Source organism: Leopardus geoffroyi, chromosome D3, assembly GCF_018350155.1.
Source record: "Leopardus geoffroyi isolate Oge1 chromosome D3, O.geoffroyi_Oge1_pat1.0, whole genome shotgun sequence".
Classification (NCBI taxonomy): Eukaryota; Metazoa; Chordata; class Mammalia; order Carnivora; family Felidae; genus Leopardus; species Leopardus geoffroyi.
Window position 1 is genome coordinate 46,298,516 of NC_059339.1, and position 21,133 is coordinate 46,319,648.

Here is a 21,133-nt window from a genome sequence, read left to right on the forward strand (position 1 = left end):
CCACGTGTGCAGTAACAATAAGGTAACCAGATGTGCAGATCTGGCCCTGGGAAGACAAGTCTTGGCTGGAGGGAAGCATCTGGGCTTCGTGGGCACACACCTGCATTGGGCTGCAGAAGTGACTATGACTTTGAGGCAGAGAGAGGGTGGGAGGGAAGAGGAGGCCCTCAGGGATCCCTCCACATGCGAATGGAAGGAGGGGACGCTCGAGGGGGATGAGGCGGACACATAGCAGTAAGTCAGCAAGCAGATGGTGGCAGACGTCTGGGACCGTGCCTCTCTCCAAAAGGTAGCAGCCATCTTTTCAAATGATATGAACGATCTGTGTCTTTTCACTTTCCATTCATGCATGCTGCTTATGGATCGTATGAAACAAAATCATGATAACGGATACATTTATTGTGTCTTTCCTGTGTGCTAGCCACCGTGCATGATGTTGAACACTGCTTACAATATTTAACCATCATACCCATCCTGGCAATGGGATATCACTATTGTCCCTGTTAACTGAGGAGGCAGCTGAAGCTGAGAGCAGTTTGTAACTTGAGAGTAACCTGAATCCCAGCCCTCTAGGTATTCTTCGGTGGAATCTTCTGGTAATCTACATTGTTTCCATGCTCTAGGATCGCTTCATATCTCTAAATATAGAAGATGGCAATCTCCTGGTGCGCTACAAACTGAATTCAGAGCCACCAAAAGAAAAAGGAGTTACCCACACTGTCAACAACGGAAAAGACCATTCGGTACATCCTTTGAACGTGTTCACGTGAATTGTTAAATGTCCTCAGTCCTTTAGAATTAAGTCAGTGCCGGGACATTTTTCTATTACCAGACTAACTTAACAGTTATTAAAGGATGAGGGAGGGACACATCTCTCAAAATCGGAATATTTGGGCATGAAATATATATATGTATATATGGCATATATAAAACATAATTAATTTCAAATGCAAACATTTCTATTAAAATGTTTTAATATTATATTTTTATCCAAAAGTTCTATGGCTCAGAATCTTCCTACCATGTATATAATGAACCTGAAGGAAATAAAAACATAATAGCTCTGAACCACGGTGAATAGGATGCTTTAATTACCCATTGCTTGCTGACTCATCTCTCATTTATTTTAGATCCAGATCAAAATCGGGAAAGCCCAAAAACTCATGTGGATAAATGTGAATTCTAAAAAGATCAGAATTGAAGGTGAAATATTCGATTTCGGCACATACTATCTGGGAGGGATTCCAATTTCAGTCAGGGAAAGGTAAGACGATGTAAAACAAAACAAAAAACAAAGAGGCAGGTTACCTCTCTTCTTGGTTAAGATTGCTAATGATTAGTTTACCTTTTCAAATTCCAGCAACAAACACAAAAAGTTTAACTTCTTAGTGTTAACAGTATTAGCCAACAGAGCAAAACAGGTTGTGAACACTGGATAATGAGATAATGGATAAGGAGAGTGAGGGAATCGCGGGTTACCTCCCCCCCCTCCCGCCCAGGGTCCTTCTTAGGAAGAGAGAAGCCATAGGGAATGTGGTTAGTGTTGACAGTGCTGCAGTAAGAATGGAGGCTGTGGCCCTGGGGCCCTTCAAGGTAGCACAGGAGAGTGCAGGCGGTTCCATGGCCTGGCAAGCAGCGCTGGGCACTAAAAGTTGGGGTTGCTGCCTTCAGGAAGTATGTCCAGAATTTAAAGCATGTCTGTATTACTTGGCCTTTTGTGTTATCAAGGACTGAATAGGTACATCACTGCTTCTTGGATAATGAACACACGGATGAATTAAGTTAATGTGAGAGGAAGTGAAGCTTCATCTGAATGAGAAAAAAAAATACGACTTCCAGAATGTGCTTAAAAATAACTTTTACATTTAAACTTGTGTGTATCCTCCAAAAAGGCTTTTAAATAGCTGACAATAGGGGCGCCTGGGTGGCTCAGTTGGTTAAGCGTCTGATTTCAGCTCAGGTCATGATCTTGCAGTTCAAGGGTTTGAGCCCTGCGTAGGGCTCTGTGCTGACAGCTTGGAGCCTGGAGCCTGCTTTGGATTCTGTGTCTCCCTGTCTCTCTGCCCCTCTCCTGCTCCTGTGTGTCTCTCTCTCTCAAAAATAAATTAACATTAAATAGCTGACAGTAATGTGTGGAAGGACTCCCTGGAAGGTTAGTACAGACTCATGACTGAGTTAAGAGCACTCCCCCATGAAACTGTGTTTATTATGATTATTTTTACATGAGATCTGAGGATATTGAACTCCTTTTCTAATTTATAAATCAGGTGAAAGGAGTACTAGATGTGGTTTTTAAGGTGTTGTGTATAGGTGGTCTTTCTTCAGGAATCCTTATACATGTGGGCATCGGTCCATCCATAGTAAAGAGGAACTAATATTCATTTTAAAGTTCCTGGGGCGCCTGGGTGGCGCAGTCGGTTAAGCGTCCGACTTCAGCCAGGTCACGATCTCGCGGTCCGTGAGTTCGAGCCCCGCGTCGGGCTCTGGGCTGATGGCTCAGAGCCTGGAGCCTGTTTCCGATTCTGTGTCTCCCTCTCTCTCTGCCCCTCCCCCGTTCATGCTCTGTCTCTCTCTGTCCCCAAAAAATAAATAAACGTTGAAAAAAAAATAATAAAGTTCTTAAGGTTACCCTCAAAGACGAAAATACAGGTGAGAAAACTCTGCACTTAATAGAGTTTGGGAGTGAATATCTTAGATTCTTTGAACTAGAAAGGACCTTGCATGGGATGCAACCTCTGAATTTTATAGATGAAGGAATTGAGAGCCAAAGAGGGGCTGGTCATATTTAGCGTCATCAATATTAAATACTGGTTCAACCATGAATTGCTGTTATGAATGATCAGTAATCTTGATTTTATTCAATTAAATGTGATAAAATAGATTAACTTAAGGAAGTCAGCACTGCTGTGCACATCTGAGATTCCCATTCATTCATTACACAAGTACTCATTGAGGGTCTAGTGACATCAGGCAGTGTGGCTGTTGCTGACAAGGCAATGATGAACTGGCCAGGACCTCAAGTGTAGCAGATGGGAGACCACAGAGTGTGGTGGGTGCCACGAAGGAGAAGCTCAGGGTCCTGCGAGTCCCCCGGAGGGAATCTAATCCGCTTGGGGGCATCAAGAAGGTGGTCTCTGGCTGGGACCTGAAGTATAGGAGCAATCAACATACGTAAAGCGCCAAGAGCTGGAGAAAGCGTGAACTTCCAAGGAACTGGAGGATACTGGCGAAGCAGGCTGGGGGTGCCACAAGGGGCTGGTGTGGCAAGCAGGGGCCAGAACACAGAGGACCTTGAAAATCACAGTAAGACAGCCGTTGCTGGGGGGACACCAGCAGAGAAAGGACATTATCAGTTTCAACTTCTCAGTAGCTCACTCCCGTGCAGGGTAGAGACTGGATTCGAGAGGGAAAAGGCAGAGGCAGGTAGAGCAGTTGGAAGATGAGCTTATTAACAGAGGCAAGTGATGAGGGCAGCCGCAGGGAAGCAGCTGTGCAGATAAGGCAAAGGGCGTGGATGCTTAGTATCATTAGGACAGCAGATGGGTAGTACTGAACGGTTGCTTGGGGCTGGGGAGGGAAGTAGAAAAATGTTCAGGGGTGACACCTGGGTTTTGCTCCAGTGCTTGGGCAGATGGATGGCACTGGCAAGGAGGCAGGGGGATGGGTTCGGTCTGAGCCAGGCTGAGTTCCCGGAACCTGAGAGCAGGTGGAGATGCCAGAAAGCAGTTGGACAAAGGCCTGGACCTCTACAGAGAAGTCTGGGCTGGAGAAAGGGTGAATGCAGCTCAGGTACAGGTGTTGGTCAAGCTTGTAGGGCAGGTGAGCTCACCCGGAGCACTGAGGAATTCTCGGAGGCAGCGAGGAAGCTACTGGTCAGTGGTTTGCATTTGTGCGGCGTTAGCAGAAGACCCACGGGTAGCGATGTGGGTGCCAGTGAGTCAGGATTTATGAGGAAAGGGTAGTGGGTGATAATCAAAAGGAAGTCATTCTAGTCTTGGCTCAGCCACTAAGGAGCAGTGGGACCTTGAGTTAAGTCAGCACTCAGCCTTTCTTTGCCTTGTCATCCCTATCCACTTATGAAATACATACGTGGAAAGACACCTGGGTGGCTCAGTTGGTTAAGTGTCTGACTCTTGATTTCTGCTCAGGTCTTGATCTCGCGGTTTGTGGGTTCAAACCCCGTGTCAGACTCTCTGCTCTGACAGGAGAGCCCGCTTCAGATTCTTCCTCTCTCTCTGCCCCTCTCCTGCTCACACTCTCACTCTTTCTCAAACAAACAAACAAACATAGATATAGTTATGCATATACAGATAGATGTACATACAGAATTTTTCTAGTAATTTTTCTAGTAATCTAGTAATAAATCTAGTAATCTAGTAATCTAGTAAGTCCTAGAGTTTTCCAAACAAGGGACTACTTCTTTTTCTGGGTGAGTTTATACTTTGAGTTTTTACTAAAATCATAAGAACATCTGGGGCACCTGGGTGGCTCAGTCGGTTAAGCATCCAACTCTTGATTTCGGCTTAGGTCACGATCCCAGAGTTGTGGGATTGAGCCCTGAGTCAGCCTGCTTAAAATTCACTCTCTCCCTCTCCCTCTGCCCCTCCCTCACTCACTCTCTCATGCCCTCTCTCTCTCTCTCTTTCTCTCAAAAAAAAAAAAGATCAAAAGAACATGGAAAATGTAAGAGATAGAAGACAGTCAAAAGAGTTCATTGGCCTTTTACTCCCTTGCAAATAAAATGCTAAGCAATATTGGCCATTTCTGGCCCTGCTTTATCCCTCTAGTGACATCTTTGATGGTCCAGAGAGTCTTGAATCTCCCTGTGATGGGGGCCACTGGGGGGTGGGGGGGCAGACAGGAATCCTACTAAGTACCCACACCCAAGCTCTGCGGGGCAGGCAAACAATCCTTCTAAAGGAGGGAGGTGTTCTGATTCCCACATAAGGGGAAGGCCCTTACAGACAGCAGCACTTAAACCTAGTTTGGAATGAAGGAAGCCAGTTGAATCTCTAAATGAAGCAGCCCTGACCAAGAGGTTTTGTGAGTGCCCTGTTCTGTCCTCTCTCGCTATAATGTACCCCCATGGGGGTGGGAGCCCAGATCTGGGAATGACTTGTTTAGGATTACAATCAGAAATCATAATCTGTTAATCCCATCTGCTTCCCATGAGAAGAGAAAATCACCCAGGTGATTCCAGAGGCTCTCAAGCAACAGGAAGTCTTTCCTGGGGAAAGACCTACACCATTGTGTTGGTGTAATAATAAACCATTAAAATGAAAATAGCAATTCTTTTTTTTTAGTGTTTATTTATTTTTGAGAGAGACAGAGCATGAGCAGAAGAGGGGCAGAGAGAGAGGGAGACACAGAATCCAAAGCCGGCTCCAGGCTCTGAGCTGTCAGCACAGAGCCCGATGCAGGGCTTGAACTCAAGAACCATGAGATCGTGACCCGAGCTGAAGTCGGCTGCTTAACCCAGGTGCCCCGAAAATAATAATTCTTAAAGTAAAAATCAAGGATCTATTGGACATTTACTCAGTACCCAGCCCTGAGTTTAGGATTACATTTGTCTCTTACTGCTCTGAAATCTGTCGACCACAGGTTTGGACCAGGTTGGTCTTTGTGAATGGATTGGCCCACAGTGTGCATACATACCCCCGTGCGCTAACCCATTCATACAGCAGCCTGCACCCCTACACAGTCACATTCCTCTCGCAAGTGTGTTCAGCCTTTGCATCCTGGACTCAACGTGGAATTCTAGGCCTTCAGATGAGCCAGAGTGCCAAGAACGCCTCGAAGAAGAGTGGAGATAAATCTTCCATCTTAACATCTCCGCTGCAGATAACTGTTCTGTAGAAAGAGTCTCCATTCTTCCAAGTGCTAGAAGTACACAAACGGTGTAAACGTAAAGAGCAAGGACCAGTGTGTGTGCCACACCGCCCAGGTCCCAGCACTGAGGTGGCCACTTTCCTGCCGCATGACCTCAATCAAGTTGCTTGACCTCCACATGTCTCCCCATGCTACATCTGGAACATAGTCAGAGGATCTACCTGTCTCTTAGGGCAGGGTGAAGATTCAAAGTGGGTCAAAGGGTCAGCCAGGCAGGTGGTGAGAGCTCAGTAAATGTTAGAGAAGAAAATAGCTCCCTCGAAAGGTTCTGGTGGGGCTGGAATACTAGTGCCTAACACAAAGTAGGTGCTCCCTGTCCCCCGGCTGCCTTTCTTCTCCGCTTTGCTTTTCTGCTACCTTCTTCCTTCAACTTACACTTGATGGAAAGAAGGACCTCAGGGGATGGTGATGGGTCTAAACCGTGTGGAAACCCCACAGAGAATGGATTTTAAAATATGTGTAAATAGACAAGCTCCAGGAATGAATGCAAACTTTCTCTCTTTTCCAAGGCAAAAAGCCATCTTTATAAAATAATTAAGCTCAAGCTGCAATGCCAGCGAGGATTCATTTCTTCCTTTTCATTCTAATGAAATGTAATTGTATGCATATTACATGTAGCTCAACTATTTATAATGACTTGAATAAAAATGGATACAGATACCTTTCCACTTAGAAAGGTGAGCTGCCTTAGGGATTTATAAGGAAATGAACCTTGGGGTTTTCTTAGTTACATCATTTGTTTAAGAAATGACAACTATTTGCCTGGACTCCAGTCAGTTCATGTGTGTTAATGGTGTATGTGAAGTCAGCTCCAGACAGATGCAAAAGTCAAATCCAAGGGGAAATGCAAAAAAAAAAAAAAAAAAAAAAAAAAAAGAAAGAAAGAAAAAGGAGTGGGGAATGCCAAGGTAGCCACATAGGCAGAGTTGCTGCAGCAAGAAATTCCTCTCATTACGATGACTGTACTCATATGGGGAGAGTTACTCACCCTGGCATCTCACGTGGAGTCCTTGCTCTATACTGGGCATCATTTGAGTATGTTACACATATTAACCCGCTTAAATTCATGACAACCCGATGGAACAGATGAACATGTTCCCATCGTAGAAATGAGGATACAGAGGCACAGAATAGTTAGATCGCCTGCCCAAACCACAGGCACAGGCCTTGAACCCAGGCAGTCTGGGTGCAGAGCCCTCAGTTCTAGTGCAGCAGAACACGCCTCCCGCACTCTCACAACTGCATGCCACACCCAGTGCCCAGCAATTCCAGTGCATTCACTTTTTGTTGTTGTTGTTGTTTGTTTATTTATTTACTTTTGAGAGACAGAGCACAAGCCGGGGAGAGGCAGAGAGAGAGGGAGACACAGAATCCGAAGCAGGCTCCAGGCTCTGAGCTGTCAGCCCGAGCCCAACACAGGGCTTGAACCCTGAACTGTGAGATCATGACCTGAGCCCAAGTTGGACGCTTAACTGACTGAGCCACCCAGTCAGTCCCCATGAACTTGTTTAATCCTCACAGTGCTTTCCGATGTTCTGGCCTGGCATCGATTCAATACCAAGCCACATTTTTCATCATTGACTAGAACACAAATGTAACAGTTTGTTTCTACTGAGTTAACGGTGGCTAACTTAAAAGTGGATAGGAAAAAAAAAAGAGCTAAGAGTTTTCTAGAGCATTCTCGGGTCTAATAAGTGACTTCTTTATTAATATATATTTATATAATATTGATAGTATATTAATTTGTTAATATACCTCCTATTCACCATGTACCACCATTACTCTGGAAGGGGAGTGGGCAATTCTAGATCTTGTACATTTTCTGTCTCTATACTTTTTGAGGGCACTGGCCATTCTTCTGTCAACACCATCATGTTTATTTTTAAAGCTGAGAATGCAGAATCACACTGAAAGGAAGTAGATTTTCTCAGCTTCACAAAATAAGTAGTGTTACAGAAATCCCATGAGAACAGACACCCGTAAAATAAATACCTGTTTATGGGTGAAAAGTAGCAGACAAAGTAGAGAGTTTCAGCTCTAATTCTCAGACAAGCCTGGTCTGGTACACCTCTTCCTTTTTTGTACCCCAAATCAGGTTTAACATTTCTACACCTGCTTTCCGAGGCTGCATGAAAAATCTGAAGAAAACTACTGGTGTTGTTAGGTTGAATGACACTGTGGGAGTAACAAAAAAGTGCTCAGAAGACTGGAAGGTGAGTACTGAAAACCTTGTAGAAAAGTACTGCTCCCCAACCAACCCATCTTTGGTATTCATTTACACATCAACTTTTGAGTCTCCCAGTAGCACACAGTATTATGATGAAATGGTTCATTTATACTCCCTACATATTTGCAAGATACAGAACGCCTTCAGGTTTGCAAGTTAAGTTTGTAGGAAAAAAGGAATACCGACTATACACACAAAAACGCAGATGATTGGTAGATTATCATGCAGAAAAGCAAACTGTTTTTTTCCCGAGGCAACATAAACCACATTAATCAGCTCAGGTGAAGTGACATAGAATAAGATACTGGATTTCAGCCATGAAATGATTCCAATACCAATAATGTATTCTGTGTTTGCCTTTCAGCTCGTGCGATCTGCCTCATTCTCCAGGGATGGACAATTGAGTTTCAGCAATTTGGATTTGGCTTTTCCCAACCACTTCCAGGCCTCCTTTGGATTTCAGACCTTTCAACCCAGTGGCCTATTATTAAGTCACCAGACAGAGGTATGAAATATTGCATGAATACTGAATAAGATTTAAACCCGACTCAAAGTTTGATGTCAAAAACAGTAGAGAGATTTTGAAGGTAAATTAACTAGGCATTTTATCCATCATCACAGGGTGAAGGACATTGTATATTTCAACCATGGAGGTTATTGTTCTTCCTGGGACAAGTCCTAAAAGAAAAAAGGCTTAGGAAGTACATTATGGTTTACAGAACTGAATTTATATGTATTCATGGACCCATTTTCATTTCTCTTGGGTTTATTTTAGGAGTTTATGTGAATTATACTGTTACATGTAATGATGTAGCTTAAAGTCTTAGATCTAAGAAAAAATCAGAATATATCCCCACTATTCTTTTTTGAGTCTACAAAAGATAGTTCTTCAGATTCCTTTTTTGCATCATCAGCTAGTTGTACAATATTTACATCTGGGGAATAAGGTCCTTTGCTCTTTGTTCATGTACAACAGCAGGACAGAATTCTCTTCAGCAAGAAGGTACCCTTTGTAGATTTATAGGGTTTCACTCGTGTTGTTATACAGGGGTAGAAGTCAACTAATAGGTAGAAATCCCCTGGTAGAATGAGGAGGGGGTTTAAAATAGAGGTAGAAGTAGAATACTGACATTCTTGGATTTGTTTCTTCAGGATTGCCAACACAACACAACACAACAGGCATCCAACATTTGTTGAAAGACAGAATGGTAGCTGACTCTCTGATTCTGTGGCTATATCACATTAGAAGGTCTCTTTTCTCGTGATATAGTTGCTCAATCAGCCTTTAGAGATCTTTTTTTTTAACTACCCCCTGAAGAAGCACGTACCAGCATTTTTGACTGCAAGAATGCCCTTTCTATCAAAGTAGGATGATATGACCTAGTTCTTTTGACACCCAACATTTGTTTCCTTTGCTGAGGATAGAGATACTGAGTATACAGTATACAAAACGGTCGAAAGCCAGCATAAGAGTTGACTTAGCAAAAGAGGAGATCAATCCTAGACCTAGAAATCCTAGAAATATCCTAGGAACATTGCCCTCAACTTCATAATGGGTTAGCTAAGAAATACATATAAACTGGCATTCTTTTATCCAATTTATAATGAATAGTACCAACTGAAAAAATCAAAATATAAAGCTGACAATGGCTACAACCACATGCTGGAAAAATTGTTTTAGCCTAAAAGCTCATTATTGAAAATTGCAAAAAAAAAAAAAACAAAACAAAAAACCTGTATGTGGTAGAAAAAAAACAACAGGAAAATTCAAATGACAACTACTGACTTTACACATATTTTTTAATTAAGAATCCACAGAAAGAATCTAATCATCTTGCCAAAATTTAGATCTGCAGTTTGATGTCAGAAAATTGAACCTCCTTGAAATTATGACCAGAAAATAAAAAATTCCTAATGACTAAAGAAAAGATATCATTGTTACGATCATATATGGAAAAACAGTTGATGAATGAAACCTTCATCACACAATTGATTGAGGAAAGAGTTGATCCTGATGAAAATAACATAAGCACATTGAAAATAGAAATAGAAAAATTTAGAGATGGCTTAACTATTTTGTGTAATTGATGGAGAAGTTAAATTGGTTTATAAAATGCTTTTGACAGATTCATCAGTGTTTAAACAATTTGGATAAGACTTTTATATTCATAAACACGGAGTCAAAATAATCAAAAATAATCTTTAGCTCAAAATAGCAAAGTCAAAACATTTGGGTCAAACCCACCTGACTGTTTTATGCATGGTTTTCATCAGAAATTCAGTATTGATACACCTGTAATCTTGAAATAGAAATTAATGACATTGACAGGCATATGCTGTGATGATTTCAGGCAAATAACCTGCAGGTCACCCTGGAAGATGGTCACATTGAACTGAACACCAGGGATGGAAGTAGCCCCATTTTTAAATCCCCCCAGACATACATGGATGGTTTGCTGCATTACGTATCTGTAATAAATGATGACTCTGGGTGAGTGGAATGGCCCTTCTGCCAGAGCTCTTGAGACTTTTATTTCGTTTAATGGAATTTTCTAGTATCTTTTTTGTGAAGTATGTGTCCTTGATGCTGACACTGTTTTCCTAGTGAGATTTGCCTTCTTCCTGGTTCTGGATCAATTTCCTCATTAAAAAAAAAAAAAAAAAAATCAATCAATCAACCATGGGATGGATATACAAATTGTGGTATATTCAAAATGCAGGGGCGCCTGGGTGGCGCAGTCGGTTAAGCGTCCGACTTCAGCCAGGTCACGATCTCGCGGTCCGTGAGTTCGAGCCCCGCGTCAGGCTCTGGGCTGATGGCTCAGAGCCTGGAGCCTGTTTCCGATTCTGTGTCTCCCTCTCTCTCTGCCCCTCCCCCGTTCATGCTCTGTCTCTCTCTGTCCCAAAAATAAATAAACGTTGAAAAAAAAAATTCAAAATGCAGGAGTGAAACGGGTAACAAGCAAAAAGATCTACCACTGTGTGGGGTGACATGAGTGAACTTCCCAGTGTACTGCTGAGTGCAAGAGGCTGCACATAAAAGAATCATCTCCCATGATTTCATTTCTATAAAATTCAAAAACAGGCAAAATTAATTTCTTTTCTCAGTATTCAGGATAGTGGTCATACCCTTGGAGGGAGAGAAGCAAGCACAAGGCAGGGTTCCTGGGTGCTGGTCTGTTCTGCTTCTTTATCTGGGCGCTGGTATCATTGGTATATTCACGTTGCAAAAAATTCACTGAGCTGTACACAGGATATGTGAACTTTCTATACGTATAGAATACTTTAACAAAAATCTGTGCCAGAGAAATACATGGAAAAAAATGTAAGTGCTCTTTAAAAATAAATCTGGTCTAACAAGTTACTTTAGGTTAAAGATACTGAGTCTGAATCGAAGACAATAAGTTGACCACATGATGAGAAACGTTTCTTCCCTGCAGTTCTCACTCTTGTTTTGTCTTCCTCCTTTTCCAGGCTCCGGCTTCTCATTGATGACCAGCCTCTGAAGAATAACCACAGGCTAAGACACTTGTCAAATTCCCAGCAAACCCTGAGTCTGGGCGGAAGTCACTTTGAGGGTTGTATCAGCAATGTTTTTATCCAGAGGTGCGTCCTTTCCTGTGTGTGTGGCTGTGGGTGTGAGAGCCACCTGCCTACAGGGAGGGCATCTCCTTGCTCTGGTAGCACAGCTGGATGTGTCACCACGTGCTGCACCAGGCCCTCATTCCACAAACTTGCCCATGCCTTCTGAGACAAGATACACACGTTAAAAACAAAGCACCTCCCACAAAAACTTCCCTGCCTCCCTTTGTGGGAGCAGCTTTGGCACATAACCTTGGAAAAGGTCTAATCAAAATTAATTTTTGGATGATGGCCCTGAGAATTTTCCAAACTGAAATTTCACTTCATTTGAATCAAGACTGCACGTTTGATTTAATCAGAATCTGTCCCATTTTGGGGGCTGACGGCTTGCATGGGCTGGTGTACTGCTGGGAAACCAGACCACCATACTGTCAAACTCAAACGTGTCTCTCTAGAGAGAGAGGGGCCTGGTGCTAGCGTGCAAATGTTTAGATGTTCTTTTCTTTTGATTCAAAATAATCACCTTATTTTTCTTTTATTTTGTTTGTTTATTTATTTTAATTTTTTTTAATGTTTGTTTATTTTCGAAGGAAAGAGAGACAGAGCGTGAGCAGGGGAGGGGCAGAGAGAGAGAGAGGAAGACACAGAATCTGAAATGGGCTCCAGGCTCTGAGCTGTCAGCACAGATGCTGACGCGGGGCTCGAACTCACAAACCATGAGATCGTGACCTGAGCTGACGTTGGTCGCTCAATCGACTGAGCCACCCAGGCACCCCATAAGTTTATTTACTTATTTTGAGAGAGAGAGAGAGTGAGAGAGAGAGAGAGACAGACAGACAGACAGCACACAACCCGGGGAGGGACAGATAGAGAGAGGGAGAGAGAGAATCCCAAGCAGGCTCTGTGCCATCGGCACAGATGATCACTTTTAGATAAAAGGCAAAGCCCTGCCCAGGGCAGAAGGGGATCCCAGGACTGGTAAGGAAACTCAGGCAACCTGTTGGGAGCTCGGGGGCTCCTACTTTCCATCAAGGCTCAGACACCAATCACAAGATAAAGCAGATTTATCTGTGAGACTCCCCTACACAAGTGCACAAGATAAAAAGCCTTCTACAAACTCACTTCTAAGGTTCCTGATGTCCACCATCACTCTAGATCATCGACACCCACCTTTCTCCTCTCTGCATATTTCATTTTCATATTTCTAGATGACACCTGTTCCAAAGAAAGAGCTGTAGTATACTGGCTTTGCCCCAGCCCTAACCATTTAAGTGAATACAGTTTCTCAGGCCTTTCTGCTGGCAAGACACCGTGCTGGGTATTTTAGGGAATGCAGACATGGGTAACAGCACATCCTCCTTTTCTGAGCCCAGTGCCTCCTCTAGACACAATGTACAGGTAGGAGAGGAAAGTTTACCTAGAAACCATGACAGTAAGAACGTGTATTCTTAAAGCAAGTTCTTGTGCCAGTGCATCTTCCTTGAGATGTCAGAGTTTGGCAGTGGTTTTCTTTTCTGCCCTCATTCCAGGCTCTCAGAGAGACCTGCAGTCCTGGACTTGGCCAGTAAATCTACCAAGAGAGGTGTGTCCCTGGGAGGCTGCAGTTTAAATAAACCACCTTTCCTCATGTTGCTTAGAGGTTCTACAAGGTTTGACAAAGCCCACACTTTCAGTATCAACCAGGTAAGTGTACCCTACACTGGCTTTTGCTTCTCCCCAGAGGATTCTCGTGAGCGATTCTTACCCCACATGAGATGTTGGGGAAAGGGCTGAGGTGGTGTTAGGGGTGCAGATCACCTGATCCCTTGGTGGTCGGTGCCTCCAGGAAGGGTGGTCAGTGCCTCCAGGGATTGATAGGTCATCAACAATTGGATTATGCCAAAATGTGGAAAAGGTTTCCGTTTTAGCTTTTATTTTGTATCTTGATGAAAATTTGGCAATTTTTTGTAGACAGAACAAATTGAATCTCAGGTTTCTCAATTCCTATACACAATGTCTCGCTCTTTTGATATTCCTGTTGTGTACCCAACAGGTATAGTGATTTTCTCTAGAATACAAGGGTCATGCCCCTTCCCCTCCCCATAGACAACCCTCCATCCTGGCTCTTAAGACAACATAAACACATGCACCCAGGCCTTGCCAATACCAGTGTGGTTTGACCTTGACTGCACACTGGAAACATCTGGGGAGCTTTTAAAATCCCAGTGCTTGGGTTGCATCCCACCTAATTACATCAGATGCTCTTGAAATAGGTCCAAGTGGCAGGAGTTTGTAAAGCTTCCAGGTGATTCTACTTTGCAGCACTAAGGCTGAAAGGAAGTAAAATCTCTTGTTTGGAGGAGCAGAAGCATTGTAATGAATTGGACACAGCATTAGGACTTAAAGAATTCCTTGCTGTGGCCGAGGTCAACACTATGACCTCCCCGTGTCTGAGGTTACAGTTAATACGATTAATGGGTATTAGTGAGCACCTCCTATGCGCCGGGCATTGCGCTAAGCTCTTTAAGTGGCTTTTCTTACTACATCTGCAAGTAACCTTGTGAGGGATGTATTATTACTGTACTTCTATATGACCATACTACAGTAATAGTACCAAGTAAGTATATTACTAGCCACATCTTACAGAAAAAGATGCTGCAGTTTAGAAAGATAAGCAATTTTCCTAAGCTCCCACAGATAGAAGGTGCAGTAGGAATTCAAAACCAGATAGCTTGATCCCACAGCCTGAACCCTCCTAAGAGCAATGTGCTTCTGTTTAGCACACTTTTCTCTCAACGTCAACCCCCATGCTACTTGTCTGCCAATACTTCCCTTGCTGCGCAGTGATTTGGAGAAGTTGAATAGATAGTCCATAATAAGAACTGTTTTATGCTACTACGAAGAAATATACTTTATAGAGGGTAGTCATTTTGCTGATATGAAAACAACATCTTTAGGACTGCTCCATCAGGAATGAAATCATATATTCATTTTTTTTTTTCATTGTAAGGCTGAGAGTTACTGAGAGGCTAAATTAACACAGTGATGATAGAGATGGAGAGAAGGAAAGGGGTTCAAAGCTATTTAGAAGATAGAATATACAGGACCCAGATGATAATTGTGGACGGCAAGGGAGAGGCAGGAGTTAATGTAATTCTGAGACATCTAGTCCGGGTTATTGGATGGATGGAGATGCCATTTCATGGACATAGAAGAAGGACAAGTATTTGGAGGAAAAGAGACTGGGTGGAGTATATTGTATATTGAGTGACAGGTGCCTGGAGGACATCTACAGAGAGAAAGCCATCAGGGACTGTCTCTGAGTGGGCCTCAGTGGATGGGGGTAAGAGGCTGGGTCCACCGATGTAGGAGCCGCCAGTGAATACGCTGTATTTAATTGTGCCCCTGTTCTGTGCAAGCCCCCAGATTCAATGGAATAAGACATTAATTTTGCCTCCAAAAGCTCAATAATAGAAAGAAAGCAACAAAGCTTTGTGGTTAAGTACTAGACTTGGGGGTCAGACTTACTGGGTTTGCACCGGGCTTTACCACATATTAGGTGTGTGGCTGTGAATGATTACTTAACCTCTCAGCGGGTCTGTTTCCTGAAACACAAATGCAGGTATATAAAGTAAGATCTCCTAGTGTTGTTGTGAGGGTTAAAAGAGGTGCTAAACATACAACATGTAGAAAAGTGCCTGGCACATGGTAAGCATGTGATAAATATCGGCTGTTATTATTATACACACTAATAACCTCAGTGAAAACAAAAAACGTGCAGCAGGCAGAAATTTCCCTGCTCCACAAATCAGGGGGTTCTTCTGGAGGAGGTGACACACGAACTGGGTCTGGAGCATGGGTTGGATTTAGACCAGTAGATGTTGCTTTGCACGAGCAGAAGCCCGAAGCCAGGAGGCAGGATGTGGGTGTAACTCGGGTGCATGACACTTCCCGTACATCTCTCTGATCGTCACCAGTCTGCGTACTATCTCTTTCGGTTCTCACCACACCCCTCTGAGAGCAGAATAAAATGCCAGCTCTACAGGTCAGGAAACGGAGTCTCAGAGAGGTTTAAAAAAAAAAAAAAAAAAAAAAAGGCAACTTGCCCAAGAGCACCCAGTCAGTACACGGTAGACTCAGAATTCAAACTTAGAGCTGTAGATCTCAAAGAATGTTCTCTTCAGACCACATCCTGTGGCCTTGACAGGGTTGGAAAGCTTGGTGAACAGGGGAAATTGGGTGGAGGAAGGGGAGTGACGGAGGTAAGCTCAGAATTCCACATTTGAGCCCCATCAGGGATAGGATGACCTAATGTAATTTTGACATTTTTCTGTAGTCAACATGAAGCCTTTGAAAGGATTGCTTTAAACCATGTTTAAAGAGTAACAGGCAGCAGCCTGTGGGATGGTTTGATGAGGGAAAGTTCTATAGACAAGGAGTCAAACTGGCAAACTACGGACAAAGTCCAGGCAAGAGAGTCAGGAGTCTGGCTTTCAGGGTAGAGGGACTGGGAGTGGCAGTTGTGTCACAGAAATGAAGTAGGACATGGAAACTGAACTCAGGGAAGAGGCAAGGGAGGTGGGTGTCCATGATGGCCAACATGTAGGGCCTGGGTGCCTTGAAGGAGGTTGGTGCCATTATGAGAAGGAAGAGTTGGTGACAAAAGGTATTTATGAAAACTGTTCGTCTCGATGTTACTGCTATTGCCACACAAAGAAGACTCAGGGAGGGAGCGAGGCCCCAGTAAGGAAGCTCCATTAGGATCCAGGGTGGGCTGGATGTGAAGCGGTTTTAAGCAATTCATTTAACTCTCTGGTGGATATGATTGCCCATCTCCACTCAGCAATGTGTCAACACAAAACGTTTTATTTATTTATTTATTATTTTTTTTTTTTTAACGTTTATTTCTTTTTGGGACAGAGAGAGACAGAGCATGAATGGGGGAGGGGCAGAGAGAGAGGGAGACACAGAATCGGAAACAGGCTCCAGGCTCTGAGCCATCAGTCCAGAGCCCGACACGGGGCTCGAACTCACGGACCGCAAGATCGTGACCTGGCTGAAGCCGGACGCTTAACCGACTGCGCCACCCAGGCGCCCCACAAAACGTTTTAAATAAGTGGTATCGAGTTTCTGTTCCGAACACCCTGTCCAGGAATCAGGTCCAGGAGGGTAACCTGATCTTGGAGGAATTTAAATTTGTTTGGAAGCCTTTAGCCGTTAGCTCCAAAGTAAAATGGTTTACGATAAGAAGATCTATAGGGTCACATAATGGACAGTTCAGGGACAGGTAGTGTTTGAGGCCTGGCCCATCTCAGCTCCATCCTGTGTAGTTCAGGGCTTCGTATCCTCACAGGATAATGCTCAGCACCAGACCCATGGATCAGCTCGTCTTTGTTAGCAAAGACGTATTTCTCAGAGGCCCCATCCCCTGTTTCCCCTCAAGGTTCATTGTCCAAGAGGGAGGTCACGTGTTCATTCCTCAACCTGTCCCTGGCACAGCGAATCCCCGCCCTTCAGTTTGACAAATAGAGACCCCAGCGGAGCACTGGGTCTTGTGGGGGCTGTGGACACATGATCGCCATCTGGGCTCCACAGAGCAGAGAAAACGGGGAGAACAGCTGGAGAGTCTCAGTTTCTAACAATTTTTCCATCCCCACTTGATATTTATTAGTTATTTTTTGGCATTAAAACTCAGTTCTGTTCAAAAGCTCAACGTGTCATCTAGCCCAGGACACATTTCTGTGTGTAGGTCAATTCTGACTAACGTGGAGACAGGCCATGCCTCCCTCCCCACCCCACACCTTCTGGTTCTTGCTCTCTGTTTCTTTCACTGTCCTGCTGCACAAACCCAAACGAACGGCTCCAAGGAGAGGTGGTAGGCTGGTGGCTCCGTGTCCTACTGGCTGGCATGGCGTGGCATGGCATGCTGCTGCCAAATGCTGGCTCTCTCAAGGGACATGACGATTATTCCACGGCTCCATGGAGGGGAGGGACTCTGGATACCCGCGGGTCCCAGGTGCAGCAGCTGTCAGGAAAGAGACCAGACTTGTATTGGATGGGAAGAACATGCATCCTCCCCGAGGACGAGTTCATCTCTGTTGAATTAATCTCCTAGGATCACAGTAAAAACTGCGAGAGGCACTTAGCAAGATAAGTATTCTTTACTCTTCCCCCGATGATTAGCTGTCCTCAGTTTTTGCTTCTCTCCCTGGCAGCCATTGCGGGACACACCAGCGGCCTCCCCAAGGAGCATGGAGATGTGGCGAGAGGCCCAGTCTTGCCGGCCACCTCCCCAGGCCCAGGCCAGTCACGGAGCCCTCAGGTTTGGGGACCGTCCCACCAGCCACTTGCTCTTCACGATTCCCCAGGAGTTGCTGGAACCCAGGTATTTGTTAATTTTCCTGCCCCCACACCAACTCAGAACCTGACTCGACAGTTGTGCCCCGGAGCAGGCTAGCCAGCGGGACACGATGCACCTGTCCCTAATGAAGCGGCACCACCACTTCTGTGAAAGAAGGTGCTGGCCCCCACGGGACAGGGAGCGTGACTGCCCGAGCGTGCGCCCTCCCCGCAGCCGGAATGCACACACGGTGGGGGCTGCTCGGCGGCCAAAACAACCCTCCCAACCCCCGGCCAGCCATGGTGGAGGATTGACGGTGTTCTAAAAATAAGACTGACACTTCTTTTCAAAGCTGCTATTTATTTCTGTTATAAATCACCTTTCTTGTCTGCATTCTATAGTCAGAGAAAAATAATCCTTTTAAGTAGACTCAGTGCCAGATAGATCATATTTAGAGACCACTTTTGGACTTCTTGTGCTAACAAGTCGCATCACTTTTGGGGAGGAGGAAGTGAAGACATATTAATTATGTTGGATAAAAGTAGGAAAACAAGGTTTGCCATTTTCATATGATTCAGAGACATAAATAACAAGGTGCCACAATTCTGTGATGGTTTATGTCCAGAAGCAGAATTTCCCAGGGGTCAAAAAGGCCTGGCTTTGAGACTGAGGTTCAGTCCCCACTCAGCCACTTGCTGGCTGTGTGACCTCGGGCCATTTGCCAGTTCGGTCCTCTGGGATGCACATTCAAGATGGGATTAGACGTGCAAGAGATGTATTGTTCCTGTGGGAGATAAAGGTGGAGGGAGGGGGGCTGGCAGGGAGAGCCTTCGGCTGAGACGGGAATGGCGCCGTTAACCATGGGGCAGCAGCAAAGCAAAGGTCACCCCTTAGAAGAGTTGAGCATAAATGGCCTGGCTCTAGTTTTGCTGCTGAGCTCAGTTCCTGGCTGGGAGTCATCCATATGCCACTGCAGACCTGAGGGCACGGCAGAGGGGGGCTGCCAGCCACCGCACCCCCACAGCACGTTCACTCTGGAGCTTGGAGCAGCAAATCCGCGGACACCATAGACTAGAGTTCAGCTTCTTTAAGCCTCAGCTTTCTCTCCGTAAACTTGGCATCATTATGCTTGTCTCGCATGTTTTTGCAAGTTGCTACATCTCTTTGAATCTCCATTTTCTCATCAGCTAAATGTTGATAATGCTTTCCTTGCAGGGAGGAGACGTAGTAGCTTGCAAGGGGCTGGCCCTCACATACTCAATAAGCAAAGTGCACGATTCACAGGCAGATGTGAAGGCCGGAAAAGGGAAGGGTGGAGTTTGGAAGGAGAATCCTATGCCAGCAACTCCCCAACTCCAGCTGGGATCCCTGATTTGCCAGAACTGTGCTAGTGGAGGCTAAGAAGTGGCGTCCCACTCAGTTATTAGCCCTTCCCGGGGCTACCTGTCGGGAGGAAGCCCCCACTCCCGCTGACCGTGCCCTTGGCCAAGCTGAGCTTAATGACCATGATCTCTGTGCAGATGCTCCCAGCCTCCCCTCCCACCTGCCTGGGCTCGGAGGCTTCTCTACCAGCCCTGCCCTCCCCTCTCCCTGCAAAGCCCCCTTCTGTCTTACATCTTCTCTCTCATCACGTTCAGTGTGGTGAGTCCTCTGGCTTCTTCTGAGGATTTGACCCCAGCACCTTCCCTTGCAACACTAAATTATATGTAATAAATGGGAAAACGAACATTTTTAAAGGGAAAGTGGAAAAAAGTAATCATTGGCAGATGTAACTTTTGAATTATATTAGTCTCAAATATTCTAGCAATCGGAGTGTATTTCCAGGATGCTACCAGTCCAGAATATGGGCTCTTCCATCGTTCTCATTCTAATTTATATCCTGGCAATTTTTGGCCTCTCCTTTAAAATGCTGCACCACTATTTTATCCTTGTGACGAATGCATAAAAATGCCACTTCGCTCCCTGCCTTATTCTCCTATCCACCAGCAATGAAGCGTCATAGCTACAGTATCATATGCTGGGATTTGAATATAGTGCCGTCTTTTTTGGGTGTTAGTCAGTTAGCCTTTTATGAAAGAAAGCTGCTTTAAGAAATAACTCTGAAAAGCAAATGTCAAGTCTGATAACCAAGCCCACATATGTAAAGTACTTTAATTCTGTAGCAAGTTCGAATATCCTCCTTAAATTGGCTAACCCTCATTCTCTAAACCTCCGCACGCAGCTACACCAAGAGAAATATTGAGCGGTGTCACCATCTGGTTGGTTTAATTTAACAAATATAGATTTCTTTTTCATTTTGAAGAACATCACCCTCAAGGAAACTTGCTAATCTGAAAAATTAAAGCATCTCAGTGTTTGCTCAACCTCACAGTATTAAAAAGCAAAGAGAAGTAACAGTGTCATTTTTTTCTTCTGCTTCCTGGTTCTGCCTCTGAGTTTTCCATTTACCATTTCATTCAGCTATTCAGTTAACTATTCAGTTTAGCTGAACTATGTGTTGACTGCCTGCTGTGTACAAGGCACTGGAGATAGAGCTTCAAGCAGGAGAGACCTAGTTCCCGCCCTCTGTCTGGGTTGCGCTTAGACATAAACCAAAAGGAGTGGATGATGACAGCCTACTGGTAACCTGCGTCCTCCACCACCTTGTCACGCTGCACTTTTAGGTACCCCTGTCAGTGCACCTATGCATCAGAAACAGCTAAGAATGAAACATCCATCATTGTATTCCCAGTGCCCACCGCAGGGCCTCATACATACTACACTCTCATTAAATATTGTTGGATGAATGAATAAATGGGTGGATGGGTGGGTGGGTAAGTGAGTAAATGTGAGTTCTCCTGCAAAATTAATCTTGCTCAACCAGATGTCCATATGATATGTAACCATCATGCAAAGGAGTATTCACTTTCACTCTTTGCTTTTACTGTGTGATGCTTGCTTAATTCCTGTTCCATTGTAGCTGGGATATTAAGGTCCAAGAAACATAAAGGTGGATGGGAGAAGGTGGGTCTGTGCTTTCCCGCCTCTGTGTTAAATATGTCTAACAGAAAGAAAATGCTTACCTGATGCTTAAATCAAACCCTTGTTATTCAAATTACTCCCCCCCCCCTCCACAC

General features: G+C 44.5%; 1 protein-coding gene across 4 annotated transcripts in view; it reads left to right on the forward strand.

Moving 5' to 3' along the window:
• The window catches only part of LAMA3 (laminin subunit alpha 3), a 274,895-nt gene that overhangs the window by 241,289 nt on the left and 12,473 nt on the right, over window positions 1-21,133 (forward strand). For all 4 annotated transcript variants that reach the window (XM_045458939.1, XM_045458940.1, XM_045458941.1 and 1 more), the window contains 8 exons: window positions 624-743; window positions 1,131-1,264; window positions 7,985-8,102; window positions 8,481-8,621; window positions 10,468-10,607; window positions 11,591-11,722; window positions 13,228-13,381; window positions 17,893-18,062. In XM_045458939.1, the coding sequence (XP_045314895.1) occupies window positions 624-743; window positions 1,131-1,264; window positions 7,985-8,102; window positions 8,481-8,621; window positions 10,468-10,607; window positions 11,591-11,722; window positions 13,228-13,381; window positions 17,893-18,062 (1,109 nt within the window). The remainder of the gene's footprint in view (window positions 1-623; window positions 744-1,130; window positions 1,265-7,984; window positions 8,103-8,480; window positions 8,622-10,467; window positions 10,608-11,590; window positions 11,723-13,227; window positions 13,382-17,892; window positions 18,063-21,133) is intronic.